This window comes from Crassostrea angulata, chromosome 8 (assembly GCF_025612915.1).
Source record: "Crassostrea angulata isolate pt1a10 chromosome 8, ASM2561291v2, whole genome shotgun sequence".
Taxonomy (NCBI): domain Eukaryota; kingdom Metazoa; phylum Mollusca; class Bivalvia; order Ostreida; family Ostreidae; genus Magallana; species Magallana angulata.
Genome location: NC_069118.1, coordinates 31,846,542 through 31,867,479, shown reverse-complemented (window position 1 = coordinate 31,867,479; position 20,938 = coordinate 31,846,542). Strand labels below are relative to the sequence as shown.

General features: G+C 30.7%; 3 protein-coding genes across 6 annotated transcripts in view; 2 read left to right on the top strand and 1 right to left on the bottom strand.

Moving 5' to 3' along the window:
* Positions 1-20,938, bottom strand: part of LOC128160211 (nucleolar protein dao-5-like) — a 148,455-nt gene that overhangs the window by 22,737 nt on the left and 104,780 nt on the right. The gene's annotated exons all lie outside the window — the stretch shown is intronic.
* Positions 8,365-14,343, top strand: LOC128160218 (uncharacterized). 4 transcript variants are annotated; one of them, XM_052823513.1, is made up of 9 exons: positions 8,365-8,433; positions 8,836-8,890; positions 9,092-9,160; positions 9,369-9,491; positions 10,348-10,419; positions 11,281-11,352; positions 11,484-11,592; positions 11,921-12,005; positions 13,428-14,343. In XM_052823513.1, exons 2-9 carry the CDS (start codon positions 8,884-8,886, stop codon positions 13,551-13,553), a joined length of 663 nt encoding a protein of 220 aa, XP_052679473.1. In that variant the 5' UTR covers positions 8,365-8,433; positions 8,836-8,883; the 3' UTR covers positions 13,554-14,343. The 4 variants fall into 4 exon arrangements, with proteins under 4 accessions (XP_052679473.1, XP_052679471.1, XP_052679474.1 ...); XM_052823511.1 differs by having other exon boundaries at positions 9,369-9,506; positions 13,428-14,258; XM_052823512.1 differs by having other exon boundaries at positions 8,407-8,429; positions 9,369-9,506; positions 13,428-14,258.
* On the top strand, positions 15,938-19,373 carry LOC128160220 (uncharacterized). Its single transcript, XM_052823517.1, has 4 exons — positions 15,938-16,217; positions 17,614-17,716; positions 18,013-18,175; positions 18,516-19,373. The coding sequence occupies exons 1-4, from the start codon at positions 16,169-16,171 to the stop codon at positions 18,708-18,710; spliced, it is 510 nt and encodes a 169-aa protein (XP_052679477.1). The 5' UTR covers positions 15,938-16,168; the 3' UTR covers positions 18,711-19,373.

The window sequence follows — 20,938 nt, the reverse complement described above, 5'->3', positions numbered from 1 at the left end:
CGCTGTTAAAACCGATGATTCTTCAACACAGTAATGACATTCATAACCTATAATTAGTGTTTACCTGTAATTTTGTGGTGCATGACCTTTTTTTTTCTTTCTGGATGCAATTTTCTTAAAAGTTTAATAATCAGAGGGATGGATAATGATACCTATTATGCAGAAGAATAAACTCTAATGACTTCTTCAATTTATTCAATATAGTTTCATGGTTGGTAGGTCAGGTATCAAGTTTCAAATTCAAGCAGCTCGGACTTTGCAAATGATTGTTAACATTCAAACCCTTAAAATATTTGATATTCTTTAACAAAATACGAAATTTAATTTCATATTTAATATTGCACGATATGGTCAAATTTTGAAATATTCAAACAAACTGATCATGAATTGCAAATTGTTTGGTTAACAACAGGACCTACCTTGTGTTCATGTCCTGCATGACGACATTTAAATAAAGAATGCTACAGTACGTACACAATCGACGAACATAAAGGGGCAACCAAAATCAATTGCACCTTCTCGGGCCTTGTCAAGATATCTCCAAGATACTTTGGAAAAACACACCTAATATATTTGATCAAATTATGTGCTCTTTTGTACAATATCAAGTAGACTTCAATCTGTTTACATTATTACCTGAAGAATGTTTCAAGCTTTTTTCATAGTAGATATTGAATGAATCGTTTGGTCTTTAGATAACTAATATGGTTTTGCTACAATTTCATCAAATAATATTTTCAATGTGATGTTTAAAATCAAAGTTTAGGAGAATGGGATTATCATAATTATTTATAAGAATTTATTATGATTCTTTATAGGAATTTTTGATTTTAAATTATCATTTTACTATCAAATGTAGAAGCAATTAAACTAGGTACATGTACTGTTGCTATGCCACTAAAGTCCTAATATATCAGAAGTTGAACAGCTGACAGTAAGGCACAAAAAATGAAAAGACGTTGCAATTACAAACTTGTCGGGTTATTTTCTTTATTTCGTTATATTTTTTTAACCTAAGACGGCTATTATGCTCATTGCGTCTTTTGTTTAATAAACGTAATATTCAATTGGTGTATTAAAATGTTTTTTTTAAAAGATACTTGGTATTTAAATCATTTTTGCCTTTCCGTGTTCTCAGTATCATAAATGAATCCAATGCACTGTAAGCGCATAATATCTAATTCATGCAAATGTTTTTGTAATTAAATGTTTGTGTCAACAGCGTTTTGTTTGCTAGCTGTGGGATTGGGCTAAATATATAGGATCTTTTGCATCTCTCTCTCTCATTCTCCCTCCCTCTCATTCTCTCTCTCTCTCTCTCTCTCTCTCTCTCTCTCTCTCTCTCTCTCTCTCTCTCATGGTATCGTAAAACACTATAGTTTATTTACAAGAGAATTACTTTTAGAAACAGTATTCTACCTTCTGTGTCTCGTATCCATTTTTTCCTTTTTCAGATAACTGCACCCATTTTCTTTATCCATATCACCACTCTCAAAAATTAGTGATGTTGTTCACAGTTAATAAGGTTAGTTTTAAACGCCTTTTAATGAGTTCGCTTAAAGATGGTTTAGTTAAAAAGGTAAACAATACAGAATTAATTTAACAAAGATAGAATTGTTATCTTTACCTTTAAATGGAAGGGGATATAATTAAGTCATCAAAATAGTATTCAGATCTGAAGAGGCCGACAATGCCTCGTTGCCAGGTGCGGATCGTCAGATTGAACACGACACTTGCCGGAGACGTGATCCAAATTTTTTGACCAAATTATCATTATGGTGATATATGCACTGAAGATAATGAACCACTGCATAGTATGTAAACAAAATAATGTCAATGATTCATATTCATCAAATAAGTTCGTCCTCAAGAAAATAAATATGCTGACAAAAAACACAATAAAAGGTTTTTTAAATGCTTGCTTATAATAATAGCAGTTACTGATTCACTGTCTTCTCCGTCATGTAAAAATTCATACGTAATCTGAATGAGTCTACGACTTGTAGAAACCCCTTTTCGAAAACCTATTTAATATAATTATAACTAATATTCCTTAATTGTTCTTAAATCTAAACATTCAGACTGAAACATTTCAAAAAAGAGATTCTCTTTAGCCAATGATTCAAACAGCTGAGAGTCAACTCCATTTAATGATATTTAATTAAACTAAAAACATTCGTGGTGTTTTCTCCGTGAGATAATTCAGAAACGTCCGAAAAAATACAGTTGCATTTAATTTGTCATATTTGTTTGTCGAATTATTTTCTGTATAGTGTATTTCATCATTCTTTATCTAAACGTCGTCGTAATACAAGGCATGAGATTAAGGTAGACCCTGTTGTCGATCAAACACTTTGCTATACAGTTTGCCATTGGTCTGCAGTTTTTTCAAATCAAGCAAAGTACATGGCAAGTTTTAAATTGATGTATTGCTCGAACGCTTTTCAAAACTATATAAGTATTAATTACTTTAAATTTTAGTTTGAATGTTAAAAGCAAATGCCTATCCGCATAAAACCTATCCCCCAGCCATTGAATATAAAATTATATTATAAATGAAGTCTTCACAGGTATTTTTTCCATACAGTACATGAACTATTAAATGAAATGAAATTGACACCCGTTTAAGGAGAGATCACGGTTTAATTGAACAATTATAACGACTATAACGATTCAAACGTCAGAGTATATAAAGGTATGATTGTTAACTCTATGTACACACTGACAAATGAACATTAGCATCTCTATTGTAAACATTAATCTAAACAACGAAAGGAAACTTGCCAAATGATGCGAGACGTTTCCCGCATGACTAGTACTACAAGATATCAGCCTTTTAAAAGTAAGTAAACGTGTTCGATACTTAAAATTATTGACTACGATTGAATGTATTTTTAACACAATCAGGAAAACGAGAGTGGTTAAAAGGAAAAAGAAACAATAGATAACATCCCTTGTTGGTTATCATATAATACGTTTGAGATAAAATTTTCAAATTTTACTTTGGCAATGCAGATATATTAGACACAGTGCTGTTTTGATAAACTTAAATTAGTGACTAAACAAGTCATGGTAAAAAGAAAAGACGTTAATGCAAATAATGTATTATATGTCCGAATTATCTGTTCCATCAATGAAAATAAGTTCAATTTTTTGCTCAGAAAAATAAAAATTATTTCATTATTACGCGTTATAGCGACTAAGTATCCCAGGATAACGAGCTTTTTCAACGTTATTACGAGTTTTTCATCCCAAAACATAAGGTTATTTGTATTGTGGGATTGTGTAAGAAATCTAGCTGATCTAGCTAAATCGAGTACATTGATCAACTTTAAAACGAGTTCATTATAACTTTATTACAAATTCACTTACTTGATATAACTACAATGTAATTGACATTCTTGTATTTAGGCGATAAGTTATTATCAATCCCATTTTACTAGATACTTATTTCATTTTAAACAGCTATAGCCTCATTGTCACATTTGTTAAGCCGAGAACAAATAAAATACGTATTGATATTTTCTTACCTTTTCAAAAAAGGAACACTTGTTTTTGTATTCCATATACATTCTGAACAATCATGATAAAATCTATTTGCTTCTTAGATGTTTCATTAGTGTAAAGGCCTATGCATATAAACAGTCATGGTTTTTCTGATTTCATTTTGCACAAAAGAAGTTAATGTTACTTCTGAAAGAAACCTTAAATCTGAAGCCTTTTGTCTCCACAAATTATGTGTAAATTTTAAGACTTGTCAAATTTTTTTCTGGCAAATTTGGTATTTTCTTTTGGCGGGGGGGGGGGGGGGGGGGGGGGGGTTCTTATGGCAAAAATGTAGTGGACATTTTTTCATGCAGTTGACCCTCTCGAATAATAACGCGTACTCTGTTTAAATAAACTTTCGAGGCATACGTCAAGACAGTATCAAGCAAGATTATTGTGTAGGGTTATTGTGTAGGTGTATTAATACAAAAATACTACCAATCCGTATTAAGTGGACTTAATGTTTTCCCTGTTTCTTCAGCTGAGTCCGTTTAAGAAATTTTGAGTAGATTCTAATTTGACCAACATGTTTTTTTGTTTTTAATTTGGGTGAACATATTATTCCTCCCTGGAACAAAGTCGTTGGAATTCCATTTCACTTCAGATAAGTATGACTTGAGCAGATTTTTATGCACATGTTGTTGGGGTAAACAAACATCAGTATCAGTACTAGCTGATGCGTGCATCAATTAACATAAGCACATTAGGAAGCTAGAACAAATATTTATACCTTCAAAAATGTAGATAATTCATTAAATGATAATTATTAGTTTCAAAGAAATGACTGCGGTCAAAGTAAAAGGAGTTTTATCTGAAAAGAAACAATGTGCGAGTGTAGTATCTGCTGTCATACATACGACAACAAATGCCATGTTCCCAGGGTCCTGCCATGTTAACACATATTTTACACTGAATGTTTAATTAAATATTGTAAAAAGCGGAAATTAGAATGTCCGTTGTGTAATCAAGATCACAACATAAAGAATGAAGGTGAGGATAAATTGCTAAAAGATTTCACCATTTGTGATCTGCGAGAACTTTTGGAAAAGTTTACTAATCTTTCTGCAAAGAATGCCAAAATCAAAATCAAGTGAAATTCATATGAAAACATGCGATATTAGAATGTGCCATAACTGTTGTGATAATAAAAAATGAGATACATGTAAATTTCATACTTTTGAGATCAGAAAAGATATTTGAGGCACATCAGAAATTGATTCCAAGAGCATTTGTATGGCACCTGGTCATGAAAACAACAACCTAAAATATATTTGTTGCAAACATTTTGTTGCAAAGCTGTTTGTGCTCATTACGTTGTGGAATTCCACAGGAATCACACTATCAAAACCGTCATTAATGAATATGAAACTCGCAAGAATAAAATGCAGAGTGATTATCATGCAGCTAAAAGCAAATTCAAGACGGCAAAAAGAGCATTAGAAAATTTGCATGACAAAATTGCTCTTATTACCCAGATTGGTGGAAACGGCAAAACTAGTCTTGAGGAGCAAGCAAAACAGGGGACAAACTACATAACTGATTTTGAAAAAAAAATCAAAGAAGAAAGCGGATGAGATCTTGTTAAAATTTTTTAACCGCTAGGGAAAAGAATACAGCAGGTCGAATGTTTTATTGATAATGCCTCGAAATGTTGTTCCATTTCAGAAGAAGCACTAGCAGGAAAAACGTCGTTGCCTTTCTGTCAGTGGAGAAGACTCTTACATATAAAATAACAAGTTTTGAGATATCAGACATTGATAATCCTTTGGATACAGTGACACAAGCTGAAGAGTTTGATTTGAGAAGTTTTAAAAAATCAAACAGTGATGAGCCATATAATACATTACCACATGCTCAACAGTTTGATTTGCAAGCAGAAACTTTGGAGCTTAAAAAATAAATAGAATGACGAATAATAACACTTCTGGGGTTATTAACGATAAGTTTATTTTTGGTGACCATTGTATTTTTTGCCATAATGACGTTAAAGCCTTATCCAGTACCGTATTCACTTGTGTTTGAAGTTGATGGTAAGTTGACTATAACATTATAGATTCAAACGAATTAATTGAAAGTGAACACAAACTGAGAAATTTCTAAATGCGTCCATAACAAGTTTACAAATTGTAAAAAGAACCTAAAACACACCGAATACTTGCACATAATCTTAAACAGTGCGTAAATAAGTCTCAGTTTATTCTTATACTTAACCCGCAAGGAGATTATAGCTTAGGTATGACATTCCATCACAAAACATTTGGAAGTACCCTTTATATCACGAGGCTATTATATCATATAAACTTCATCTTGTAAAATTTCGAAATGCATATCTATATCTCATTGAAAACAACCGCTCTATCACGTGCACGATCATTTGAAGACCAAGTATCACAATTGGCGCGTTATCCAAATTCATTTTGTATATTTTAGATACACATCTTGCTCTTCGTAAAGGTCAATGGTCGTCGAACACACGCTACTCGGCAGACGGGCGAATCTTTTCTAATATACCGATTGAAAACACAAGGCAGACTTGCTGGAACCTAATCAGCCCATACATATTTAGGGGTATTTTCACAAATTCAACATTACATATAGGCATGGAGATTCGAATTCTATACAGATAGATGTGTCAGCAATCAAACAATATTCTCCTGGTTCAATATTATTCGAGTTTGGAATTTCCAAAGGCGCAACATCGTTTCCGACGATGATGGCGAAATATAAAGACAAAATTTGAAAGGGCTCATTTAATCTGATTTTTATGGATTGTCTAATGGTACATAGAAATGATGCAAAATTTTCTGATGAACGTATGGTACCTAACAATTGGCATTCAATTACAATCCTGGTAGATCGAAAAAAGAAATCGGCATCCTTAGTATTCAGAGTTCGTCTTGCAGACAGGGACGAATTCGATATTCTCACGTGGCTATTTTACAATATTTTACCACACATGTATATACTCCACTTTTTGATTTTTGACTTGTGTACACTGTATGTTCTTATATTTTAACATTAGTAATACTTACCGGTATTAATGTTTTCAAATTAGCATTCAAATGGAAAATGTTATGTTGCTTTTGCAAAATGTGAATACTATAATTGGTATATGTGTTTTCTGGTGATTTCAGTGTCTTATTTCATCGCAAACGTTTGTTTATTCTGATTGACACAAGTGATCATGTTAACAGTCATTTTTAACATAAAAATTAACGAAACTTTATATTGCAAGTACTGGGTTCCTAAAAAAAACATTGGTTATTGAAATGCGCTTACAATGTACATGTATTTAATTTTGAAATATCTTATGGATTTAGAATCTTTTAATCTGTGATACTTTAAAAAATAAGGAATGATAATTTCCTTAGCAGAACCTCATTTTTCTGCTGTCGAGGATTATCAGATTGTGTGAAGATGTTTAAGGAGGCTCGGTTGTCAACAAAGTAGCCATCCGATCTCTCTTAAATTTTCAGATACGACCTTTTTGCTATAAACAACTATTAAGAAAAGAAAGACGTTTTATCTGCCCGATTCATGATCAACTCATCCTACACTGTTCGCCATGCAATCTAATCAAATTCATACCTTTCATATATATCTTTGTTATGTATGGTAATCACTCCTTTCATGAGCGATAACCATATATAACAGAGAGCGAGATGAAGGGTATAATTTTAATTAGATTGTTTGTCAAGACGTTAAATATATTTAACCCGCGCTCTTGTTTGGTTACCCCTTTTATCCTATTTTCTCACCAGACCAGAGGTTGTGCTTCGCAAGCGTTCTATCCATCAATACTAAAATTGCACGTTCAAGAAATTGGCTCATTTTATATGTTCTACATTTGTTAAATCTAAACTTCTATGTACACTCTAAAAAGGTATTGATAGATATATTCCTTCTTTACGTAATAAATCAATATTATTTTATTACAAGCATATAATTTGACGCAAACTACTACTGACTTAGATCAGCCAAAGCATGTCCACCACCTTATTCTCATTTTCGCTATTTCGGACTCGTTTATCGGAAATGAAAGTAGCATTTTGATTAATTTTACAATAATTATCTATCAATTAAAAATCAAATGTTGATAGCTTACGGATATCATCTCACATGTGTTAAAATACCAAAGGTGTAAGCAGGCATTTTGCAATTTATTTGCAAGATGTCTTAATTTATAAGTATAGATTCCAATGTACTTTCTATTGTTAAAGTACTTAATGGTTACCGTGGTCGTATAATATTTAGAATAAACAGTATGTTTTTCCAAACAGCGTGGATTTGAATAAACCTAATTTGTACTTTACCTTGTTACATTATGCCTTTACTGTATTTATTGCAGATCTCGATTTACCCGTCTTCATGTCTGACATATATATTATTTGTACTGTTTGAAGGAAGAATGACAACTCTTAATTAGGTACCAAACAAAAACATAGCATTCTAATAGTTTGCAGTTCAAGCATATCAATAATGAATGTAATATATTTTCATAAATTCCAAATTGTATTTTGCTCTATTTGGTTTAATCATTCTCGGTGTTCATTTGAATAAGAAAATGCTGAAAATGCAAACAGTTTTGAAGTTTTTATTTGTTACCTGTATTGATAGGAAGTGGAGAAACTATCTATGCCTACAATATTGAATTGAAAATTGACTGAAAGAATACGTCAAGCTGAAAATCTAATAAAGAATATCATTATTTCAATATAGTGCTTAAAACAAAGGACAAATTATTACGCGATGTGGTTTATTGTCTAGTAGATACGGAACAAGGAAATTATAATATGAACTAGATCATTATTGCGATGATTTACCCACTCCTCTATATACAAACAACACACATACACGCTTTGGAGTTCACTTGATCTGCCCATGTATGTAAGTACACTGATCTACAACGATTCGTTTTAGCATAAAATAACGTATTTTTTTTTTTAACACAGTAAAACTTTCCCTGAATTGTGCAAACGTGTTTGAAAGGATTGATGATTGATCATTTTGAAGTATATCAACACGAAATTGTCATTCATAGTGATTCATTGTGTATATTTTTAAGAATCAACAATTTTATTTTGCATTTTAAAACGATGATACATTGATATTAATTAGAGTTTATATAGTGTTATGCATAAGATTTCATATCTTGGTTAGTAATTTAATAAAACTTTTTCATTAATATATGTTTTGAAATAAACTTATTTATCTTTATTGAGTTATGTGTTTAAATGCACGTTTATTTTAGTAATAAGGTGTACAGGTAATTCTATATTTTTCTTGCAGGTTATATTCAATAATTGAAGGAAAGGCAATGAAGATTATTTTTACAAAATGAAAAGTATATGCATTTAACAATTATAATCTACATTTTAAAAATGTTTTTTCTTAGTTATTCAAACACATGTCAAAGTAATTCATATTGAATATCCATATTTTTTCAACATATAAAATTTATGATTACTATTCTGATTTAAATTACCAATGTATATAAACCAACTCAATATAGCCAATTTAATTGAAATATCACTTTGTTCTACAGACAAGTGCAAAGAAAGAATGGAAAAGTGTAAGGATTGGCAGTCAAGATTGCCCCATTGCCACTTAAATTGTACGCATAATCGCATAATGCGAACTTCTTTTTCTGTAACGATGTGGGTGCGCGCGCGTAAGAGAGAGAGAGAGAGAGAGAGAGAGAGAGAGAGAGAGAGAGAGGGAGTTAGGTAAATACGTAATATTCATATATATATATATAGAGAGAGAGAGAGAGAGAGAGAGAGAGAGAATTTTGAGGATTAACAGGACTTTATTAATTCCAGTTGGTCCGATATACAAGTTGGAAGATGATAAGCAGAAAATACTGTATACTTTCCCAGCGATCGAGAAATATACGTCTCAACCTCTGACAGCATTGACAACATTGACCATCGACGAGAATAGAAGTGATGCAACCTCAGGTTCATTAACAATCTGTCTAATCGCTTTACTTAGATTAATAATAAGAAATAAGTTAATAGTATTAACTTAATTCAGCGATTCAACGATTTTCGATCAAATCGCGAGAAAACCGAAATTTTATCATATTACATGTGTCCGAAAATTAAAAGCGAGATTTTAGAATTCACGAGACGGGCTTTTCGCGATTTTACGCAGATGTTAATTCCTCGCGTTTAATTAGGAATTTACAGTATTCAAGATTGATATATAATTTTTATTTGATTGGAAAAAAGTCTGTGAAATTTTATAAAATACATTTTTTTCTTCGTTTTTTATCGCGCACAATTTTAAAGGAAAAAAAACAAAAGTTTAAATTTCTTTTTAAACAGCAAAATATACCACAGTATGTGTATAATAGATTTGTATAATAAGTTTTATATAGATTTCTAAATAACATTCTTATACAATAGCGTCATTTAGTTTGAGACAACAAGGTTAACTTTATCGGAGTGCAGTTCATTTTGTTGACGGTTTTATATAAGATTAGATTCGGGCTTATATTTAAAGACTCAAAAGGTCTTCTGAATGTGAAAAATAATTTTTAGTGGTTCAGTAAAATGCAATGCATTTTATACCATTTTGAGGCAAGGAATAAATGATACAAAATCTTTAAAAAAAGATGCTGTATACAATGAACAAAATTCATAACTTATTTTGGAATGAACGACATTGACTAGAAGTATTTGTTTCTTTTAAAAATAAAAAAAGAGGCTGTGAATAAATGATTTAATAAACAACTTACTTTTATGCTAGTTAGTTTTTAATTTTTATTTAATGCAAGTTTTCAATTTTTGATTGTAGATGAAATCACAACAGAGATACCTGTCAAAAGATCAATGATACTTTATCCTACACCCAATACATTTGGACTAGGTTTGTTTTTTGTATCAAAACAAAAAGACCGCGCCAATATCTTTTTTAAAACTATATATTTTTTAACAATCTTACAAATTTACACTCACAACTATATACAAACTGTCATCTGATAAAAACAACTTTGTACAAAAAACTATTAAAGTTGATTCATTTTACAAAAATTGAATTTAGTAAAACTTTTGAAGTCAAACATAACAAAAAAGTTAAGCCATCAACCATTGTGTTTATAATAAGAAGAGTGTCCGATTTTAATTTTTTTTTCATATTGCTGATATAGGGTTTTCATGACATAATAGCACGGCTCGTTTTGGCAATTTATTGTTGTACAGACATCGGAAAATGTACAATTTTCTATAAAGGATAAAAAATGAGAGCTGAAATTGAATAAGAAAAGAAATCCTCTTAAATAATGTATTTCTTAATGTCAATATGCAATAGCGTCTTTCAGTTTACAACGAGACTTTATTCATGCGCAATTCATTTTTTGGCAGTTTAATTTAATATGCTTTTGTATTTTTTCTCAAACTTTAATGTCTTCTGATGTAAAAAAAAATATTTTCTTTGCCCTGACATTTATAAAATATTTAACATGCGCAAATCATGTTATAGGAGTTAAAGGTGCAGGCTAATTATAAGACGTCTTAAAAAAGATAGGTTTTTATATTAAGTACATTTAACAGAATTATTTACTTTACAATTAATAACTTAATATGCAAGGAATAATCTACATTGATTGTTGGTACACTGTGTTTGTTTCCTAATAGAGAATATGAAGAGGCGATGAATTAATGATAAAAAAATGCCTTTTATATTGTAAGTCTATGTTATTATGCAAATACTTTTTAATTAAAATTGTAGATGACATCACTTCAGATATACCTGTCAAAAGATCAATGGTGCTTAATACTGCAACCAATGCATTTGGACTAGGTTAGTTCTATCTTTTTATCAGAAGTAAAAGAACCGCGCTGAGTTTATCGATATTTGAAATAAGCGAACTTTTTAAAAGAAAAAAAAACAACATATCTTTACAACATGTTTCTCATTCCCTGCAAATATAGAACAGCTTGTTGCAACGTCGGTTGGAGTGGGCACATTAAGTTTCTTTATCGGAATGGCTATCATGTATCTAATGTTCAGAGGCCATGAAGCAAGAAGGACTATTTTGCAGTATGTATGAGTACCGTTTGAAATCATTGATATTGATTGCACTTTTGCAACAACAAATATTAACAATTTCAAACGGTAGTTTAATGATAGTGTTGAAAGCACTAGAAAATACAATGTCGAATATTTGATGAATGATATACGAGTTATACAATTTTGACTTTTGTTGCAATATATCTATCTTTAAGCAATATTATCTGTAAAGTTTTATCAATTTTGTTTGTGAAATGTAAATATAGAACTGTTGGAAAGGGGGGGGGGTGCGATTTTGCATACACTATTCTATAAAAAAAATCCAGCGTTAGAACTTAGTGCTGAATGTCTTTTTCAGAGCAAGAGAAGTACAAGGCGAAAATATCCTACTGTTACCAGTTCAAGAAAATAAGGGTGGAACAAATGAGGAACACACTCAGAAAGTAGACATGATACTCTCTCTTTTTCTCTTTCTCTCTTTCTCTCTGTCTCTGTCTCTCTCTCTCTCTCTCTCTCTCTCTCTCTCTCTCTCATTAATGTTACATACAGATTGTACAATTTCTTGGATTTTTCCCGAAAAAAATTCCTTGCTTTATGTTAGATAAACGGTTGTATTCTAATATAAGTGTGATAATACATGTATTTATCCCCAAATATGCCCATTAACATTTTGAAAGTTCAACCTAAACAAATATAATTCAATGCTATGACTTTTCTCAAGGAAACAATCAATTAATATAAGCAATGGTTAGATTTCACTTATTCACGTTGATCGTAAGTTTAATAAAGCTTCTCTCTATCAAATAATATAGTGCTAATTCTAATTGAAATAAGACTTGTATAACCACCTTATATCCTTCAAGGTACACTATGTAAAGGGAGCAGATATTCAAGTCTAACTTAAATCAAGTTGACATGCAATGTTTAAAAATGAAAAGCCAAATAACTGCAATGCAAATGATTTCTTTCATAATCATTAGAAATAACAAAATTTTTAGTTTTTTTTGAATGGTTTCCAGATATGATGTTTTCATTTATGTTAGGCTTTATACAATGTTTTGAATTCCACCTTCACGCTGTATTTTTTACTTTCATGTCATGAAAAAAAATGAAGCAATGCAGAACCCCTTTGCAAAGCTTTATTGAGACTTAAAGTTGTTATTTATGTTAAAATCATAAGTTAATGATATATTACAAAACACGCTGAGATAGGCATAAAATTTTTAATGCAAAAAGTAAAGAAAATCTTAAGACATCGTTCGGAAATGAAATCGTTTCCTAAACTTTGATCTTTTGAACCCCAAATTAAAAGACATCTTGGCCAGATTTTCTGAAATTGTAAAATAAAATTCAATTAAAAACTAACAAAAAATCCTGTTGTCATTTGGAAATGAATACGGCTTTTTAAAGATATCACTGGAAACTAACAGGTTGATGCACCAAAAGACAAACGGACAGAGTTAAATGATAGCCCGTTGTAAAGTACTTGATTTCATTTCTAATTTAAAACTAGAATTTTCGTCAATGTTTTGATAGAATTATTTTTTTGTGCATTTTCTGAGCTTGTAGCTTGATGCCTTAAGCTTGTTCTTGTTTAATAATGAAAAAAAAACCATACATGCTTGTAACAATTACTCTATGTTATGAACAATGATTCATAAAATTTTGACAAACAATTTTTTTAATAGGAATTTGTTTCAAGTACTTGTGTTGTTATCATTCTTTCTGTTTTTAGATCTGTGACATATATAGTGAAACATATTGTATTTTAAAAGCATCTGTATTTTGATTAGCATGTCAGTCCCGCAACAGATAAGTTAAATTGAATTTTTATGTATAATTTTTGAATTTTGTTTGTTTGATAGATGAACCAACCAGAGGAGAAGGAGGTCACAACAACTTTGTTTGAACGTTGTTACTTATCTGGTGATCTAGATGGTGAACATGTTCGAAAATCCTATGGCATCAGTAACGGACAGAGTTTATTGTAAATAAAACAGATATTCATGACAAACTAAACATTTTAAATGTGTACCATGGTTTTAGCTAAATATATTTTGAAAACAATTTCAACTGTACAATTAATACGTTGCAATGAATGAAAGACGTTGAAAACATTTGGAGTCACTTACATGTAATTTACTTAACAATCGATATTTCTGTTTATCCTTCGTAAGGTGTCGACTGTCTGCCAATACCTTTATTGTCTTTTTTTTCGGCTTATTTTCTGAAACAGTAAGAGTAATTTTTGTCTATATAAAAATTGTATAAAAACTGAAATCAGCTTTTAAATTATCCCGACACCCAAGTGTAAACAAATGTACATTTTCCTAGATACTGTTACTTAGTATATTGAATGAGGCTGTATTATACTTACATAACCTTTAAAGTGAATGCTTTTTTAAAAAAATGTCTAGTAACAAGACATCAAGATTATCTTATATTAATCGTAAAACTGCAAATATATACTGTAGAAGCACATATCTTCGATGGGTAAAAATTTCTTTGTTTTTAACCAAATAAAATTTCGTTGACATTTGATTTCGTCGTATCGTAATCTCTTTGTACTCAATAATACTTTGTTTAAAAAAATCGTCATGGATTTAATTTCTTTGATTTATACTGCCAAGATACAAATTACGAAATTAAATCCTCAACGGATATTTTTGTTTCTACAGTACACAGGTGACACTCGATGGCTCGAACTTCGATCTCTCGAAGTTCTTGATCTCTCGAAGTGAACTCACGGTCCCAATTTTTTTCTCTATATAACTAAGCAAATTTACTCTTGATATCTCGAACTCCGATCTCTCGAAGTTCTTGATCTCTCGAAATAAAACCTGGGTCCCGTTATACATATTTCATTGTTTTTCACTCTTGATAACTCGGAAGTGGTTGCTGTGTACACACGCGGCCGATCAAGCGTATAATTTAAGCTCCGTGTGGACCTTACCTGGATGGTTGAGTGAACTCCTGGGGGCTAGCATGGTAGTGTTAATTAGTTGATTACGTAAGTGACACTACCCATTGCTTTCTTCAAAGGGTAGATAAGTAATTTGTAAGTGATCTATTAATTTCAACAACTTGTGAATGTTACGGTAAATGCTCTTTATTTAAGATATTCTAACGTAATGATTAAGAAAACATAATATGCTTTAAAGTTTTTTAACGTGAAAAAATACACTTAATAACCACACAATATTGTTTAAATTGAAGTAATGTAGCAGAAAATACGACTGAAATCATGTCAGACTATCCTTCTATGTTATAAATATAAATTTCCGGCTACTATAATTTTAGAACCAAAATGACCGGAACAAAAATTTCCGGATTTTTTTAAACTTTCGATCTCTCGAACTCTTGATCTCTCGAAGTTTAATCATGGTCCCCCAAAGTTCGAGTTATCGAGATTCACCTGTAATTGTTTTACAAATTACGGTCATTACAGACATGAAAGTTCATTATGGAGGTTAAATAGAAAAAATAAAGGGAAAAAACTAGCGGAAAAATGGGTGAAAAAACAATTAGAAACATTTTGAGTGTAAAATCCGACCCTTAATGGTATCGAGTGTTTTGTTATAGTTAGTCTTTTATAAAATTCATATTTTTAACAGTTCGTTGGAAGGTACATGTACACTGCTGACGTTGTTTTTATATGTACTTTAATAAAATTCTAAACAATGTTGAATGATTTTTTTTAATTTGTCACCCAATTCTTCACTCTCTCTCTCTCTCTCTCTCTCTCTCTCTCTCTCTCTCTCTCGCTCTCTCTCTCTCTCTCTCTCTCTCTCTCTCTCTCTCTCTCTCTCTCTCTCTCTCTCTCTCTCTGCATTATCTGGTATCTTGAAGTAAGAGAGAGTTTACTTTAATAATTTCATTTTTTTTATGAAGAAGGCTAACAATTACAGCTCTAAGTGATCTGGGATTAACTCATACATTAAAAATATCAGTGTGATCATAAGTTGGGGGCAAATTCATCAATTCCCCTGGGAATGTTGTCCCTTTTATAACCTAGGGCTTATTATCACTCAGTTGCATGAAAATAAACAAAAGTAGATAAAAGAACATGGTGTGTAAATATCCATATTTACAGGAAATTTTGTTTCCAATACGTTTATGAGATTTTGGTCATAAGTAAAGATATATAACTGAAATAGGTTTTGAGTATAACTCCTCTGAAACAGCTGTGTAAAATATCATTAAACTTTTTTGTTGATTAAGATAATTTCATATGAAAAGTAAAACATTAATGACAATAATGACTAATAAAAATAATCATTACAAAAAACTTTAAAAAACATACTTAAAGGGAAATTGAATCTGTTAAGTATGCATCTACATATGTGGAATTTTTTTCATCGGTGCCATTTCCCGGTAGGCGGCGTTGGTTATTATATTTAGAGGAAGAAGATGAAGTTGAATGGAACGGGAAGTGAAAGTTGAATACACAATATCTAAATAATCGAATAGATACATTCAGTTTAAACGGAGATTCAACAACGAAACCGTAATTCATAGAATCCTTTAATTGACTTCGATATATATTTCGTCACATCAGTAATGTGTTCTGCCAATGTTTGGATTTTTGCAAAAGGTTAACATGTGAATGAAAATGGATTCGAACCACACCTGGTTGATGAACCACATTTGCAAAGGTAAATAAGCCAAGATGATAAATCGTGTTATAAAAGCATTTTCTGGAAAATTGCAGTTATATACTTGTTTCTGAACTTAAAAAAACACTGTTAAGACTGTAAAAAACACTGTAAAGAATTACTTCATAAAAGTTAATTGACCGAATATAGTGTTGGTGATAAAATGTATCAATTTTTATATATTGAAGCATGTGCCTCTCTATTAATGAAAGTATTCATTGCTGACTTGTTCTTTACCATGTCTTTCCTTAAATTTCTCGGAATTGCTTGTGTTTTGTATGCGTTAGTCTTTCGTTTAGCCACAATGTTGTATTCTGTATTTTCCTTTATAAAAACTGTTTAAGGTTTGATTTATTCACACCAATCGATAACCAAAGATATTTGATGAAAAAAATCGAATTGAAAAAGAAAAAATGTCCAAAAAGCAACGATGTACTGCCTTCAGAAATTTTGCAGACAAAAAACGCATGGAAACATTATGACTAACACGACCAAATTGAATATTTACAAATAGCATGGGAAAACACTATTTCTTTATGTTTCACCATAAAAGATAAGGTGCAAGAATGTAGAGATTAAAATTGGATTTCATTGCCAAAAAGAGAACCCCAATGCAATCGAATGAATTTAGAAAGTCTGTTATATGAGGAAGTCATTAGATTTATGTTTGAAATAAAGTTATAAAAACTGGGCTTTAGCTTGCACCATAATAATTTTTTGCCAAACCTCAATCATTGTAAACTGGTTAAGCCAATCCTCATCATCTTTTGAAAACGTACTCAAAATGACATGAACATGTATAAATATTACGCATGTCACCATATCAATAACATTGAATATATTCTATTAACCCTTTCAAGGAAACTGCGGGACTGTTCTTTTGCAGGTCAAAATGACATAATTTGGTGAAATATGACGTAACGTCAATTGTTTAAATTATGTCATTTAACTATCTACCTACTAAAATTTCGACAAAGTATATCAATTTGCCCCGGAAGCGAACAGTACCGCATTTATCGTGAAGGGATCTATTTGTGCATTAAGATCTGCCGTAATATATCAAAATTTTAATATCAATATTCTTACGTGAATGTTCAATTTTTCTATTCACATCATAAAGACTAATATCGAATCAGAATTCATTTCTACATAATATCCAATGATAAGATTTCTCAACAAGTTTATTTTATTCATTTTACTTCATTTTAAATCTTTTTAACACCTACACAACATAACATATTCTATATTTTAAAATCAGAAATATTTCAATTCTTGAATTTGTATAATTTATTACGTCGCGGTGTTTCCCTTATGCTGTATATAATAAAGGATGTCATTTAGTCAATCAAGTTTCCCTTATGCTTTATATAATTAAGTATGTCATTGTACACAAAAGGGAACGACTACGCCTTTTGGCTGGTTGCCTCTGGGTGCCTTGTTGTTGGCGTTCTGATTGGATTATTAGCAATGGGAATCACTTGCAGGATTAAATCCAAAAGGTATGAGAAAACGTTGATATGCTGATAGCTTTGCATAATAAATGTTTGGGTTTTGTAAACATCAGTGAGGAACACTGGCTTCCTTTTGGATTCTTATTATTAAATCTAGTTTCCTTTAGTTTTTGGATTCTAATGAAGAATATATTGAGATTTGACTGCGTTTATTATCGTAAAACACTATTTTGGGTCAATATACAAAGACAAAAAGAGAAGAATTGAAAACAGCATGCCATATAATTACACTTTGAATGTGTCCCTTGACAAAATTACATCTTTTTTCTCTTCATGCAATATAGGAGCGGAACAGGCAACTGTCAACTGAGGTCATCAAAGGGGACGTTTTATTTTGATGATAATATCGACTTGTCTAGGAAACCCACTGAATTCAACGCCACTTCTAACTTTTACATCCAAGATATCACCAATGATTCATCTACAAGTTCTCAACCAGGTTATGAGGTAAATGTTTTTGTAACTATAGCGCTTATTGCATTTAATTGTTTTGTTTCAAGCGTCAGAATGAACATGTTCAAAAACGTACTCGGGATCTAGTCCAACTCTAATTTTTCGTTTCCTTCATTGAAATATGTTAAACAGCAAAGAAAAGATACAACTAACATATTGGTCTGCTTTGTATAAAAATATTGTTCAAAAATTACTACGATCAATTTAATATTATGTTTTTGTAAGATATTCTTCATATATAGCTATTAAATTATATATAGCTCATCAATTCAACAAAATCACTAGGCAACTCTCATATGATTTTTAAATGTATCATGAATAATTTTTTTTTTAGAACCAAAGACATAGAAAACTTAAACCTCCACCAGAAGTGCCAAAACCGGAAATTGAAGAATCGGATGATGATCAAGCAGAAGCAGACGATTACATTAAAATGGTGCAGCCCAAGGGAAGCTTACATCGAGGAAATTCGAAACAACGGTCTGCATCTACGCAGCCCGGTGGAACAGCAATGTATATATCTATGTAGTGAAAACAATTACGTAAATATTGATGTAATGTGGAGAGAGAGAGAAAGAGAGAGAGAGAGAGAGAGATAGAGAGAGAGATAATGTGTATTTTTTATGACTGTCTTTCATTATAATGATTAAAAAAAATAATTTTCATCGAACATTTTGAAAATTTGTCCCTGCTGATGTGGATTTCTCGATATAAACATGTTTCAAAAATATCTTTATTTATTTGTGTTAATGTTTAGAAAACATAAGGACATTGTACATTGTATTTAACAGTTGTTGTCTCAATATACCGTTTTTGGATAATTGACTTTCAAAATTTCTAAACCAGGATGCAAATGTTGAATACTTTGAATTGCAAAAGTTTGAATGAAAACGGGAAATTATATGTTAGATTTTAACCAAGGAAATAAAAATACGGAAAAAATATAATAGAAATACTTGAAAAATTGAGATTGTGTTTCATGTTACATGTACACATTGAAACACAACTAATTATAATGAATGGTAATCTCTATAGCCTTTTATATATTGTAATGTAGTTCTGAAAAAAATTTAAATCCTTCGTTCTATTCTAATGGAAATGATGATGCTTTACTTTCATACTGTATGATATTTGAAAAAATTATTTTCACTAACTCTTAATAGATAAGAATGTACATGTTGGGTTAGCCTGACACCTACTGTGGTTTCATTAATTTTCGTGGGTATCAATTTTCGTGGATAAAATGAAAATCACAGTTTCAAGGATACGTAAATTCGTGGCCAATGATCCTTTCAATACAAAATGTTAATAGAAATTGCATTTCAATGAACATTTAATTTCATGGATCAACTCAACAACGAAATCCACGAAAATTGGTATTCAACGAATATTGATGAAACCACAGTATCAGTTTATTGCAGTATCCATACCAAGAGTGTTGTATTTATATATATATATATATTTTTTGAAAACGCTTCAGGCGTGCATGATGCATTGCATGCACATGACTATACTTGGTCTTCTGTGTTTGATATGACGGTGTATAACGTTTGATTAATGATTTGATGTTTTACATTTTACACTCTATAAAGCTAGTACCTATAACACATGTATTCTGTAAACCTGGTGACTTTAACGAATTATAAAGGCTATATCAAAAGCTTTTCAACCGTCTAATTCCATACCGGTATTGTATAGTTGATAACAAAAGAAATCAAATCTTGATTTTTATCACAGTGATTACTATTTTTGGATTCTCAAGCTTTTCCCGCTATGAATTAAACGCAAAATTAACTAGATAAAATGCTCTCGATTTGTTTTAATTGTTGTTATAATCAGTTGTATATGTATATTAGTATCATGTTTATGTTGTAAATATGTTGTGTTGTCAAGAATTATACATCTGTTATATAAAGAACTAAAAAACATTATATGTGAATTTATACTTGATAAGATTGATTACATAAGAAATAAACGGGTTGGTATAGAAGAATATCGAGAAAAAATCAGATTTCAATGTGAAAATTAATTATGAAACTCTGTTTGCTCGGTGATATGTAATATTGCAATATGTCATCAGTACTGTAAATTAACAGAACTTGAAGTTTAATAAAAGAAAAATTTGCTCAATCCTTAATGTTTTGGACAATACTTTGATTTCTTGCAAGTTTAAGGAAAAGTTGATTTTAAAATGCGAGTGCAAATATATCTATACTACTATATTAATTTTTTTTAGCTTTAATACCGATATAATCGGAAGAGTAGTGCCTTTTGTTTTACATTTTTAAAACATCATTGGTACTTGAAAATTACCAATTTTTTTTTCATTTTTTCTCAATAAAGCTTCGTTAATTATTAATCAGTTACAATTCCTAAAAACAAATCCCGAGAATCATCTGGATTTTTTGAATTTTACAATCTAGCGCGTGCGCAATACATTCACTCTAACGGACCTTTAGTTCATGTTTCCACAATATCATATCTCAGAAACAATATCACAAACACGTGTAAATTTTCATTGGAAATTAACATGTAATTGCTTTATATATTCTGTTCATATATATTTATGAATTCTTATGAGAGAAATTATAAAATAACAAATACTGTATACATATCTACTTACTTACTTTTGTGATGGTAAAACATAATTAATTTCATGCATAAAATTCACAATATATTTCTTAGGAGAGTGAAGATATAATATATAGAATGTTTTATCGTTAAAATGATAAAAATGTATTTATGTCCTACGGACCC

Excerpts from the sequence above, each read along its gene's own strand:
- LOC128160218 (XM_052823511.1), top strand. Across the intron at positions 9,507-10,347 it reads TAGAAGTGATGCAACCTCAG|ATGAAATCACAACAGAGATA; the intron begins GTTCATTAACAA and ends TTTTGATTGTAG. Across the intron at positions 11,353-11,483 it reads AACCAATGCATTTGGACTAG|AACAGCTTGTTGCAACGTCG; the intron begins GTTAGTTCTATC and ends CTGCAAATATAG.
- LOC128160220 (XM_052823517.1), top strand. The coding sequence starts at position 16,169 with ATGAAAATGGATTCGAACCACACCTGGTTGATGAACCACATTTGCAAA. Across the intron at positions 17,717-18,012 it reads TGCAGGATTAAATCCAAAAG|GAGCGGAACAGGCAACTGTC; the intron begins GTATGAGAAAAC and ends CATGCAATATAG. Across the intron at positions 18,176-18,515 it reads GTTCTCAACCAGGTTATGAG|AACCAAAGACATAGAAAACT; the intron begins GTAAATGTTTTT and ends TTTTTTTTTTAG.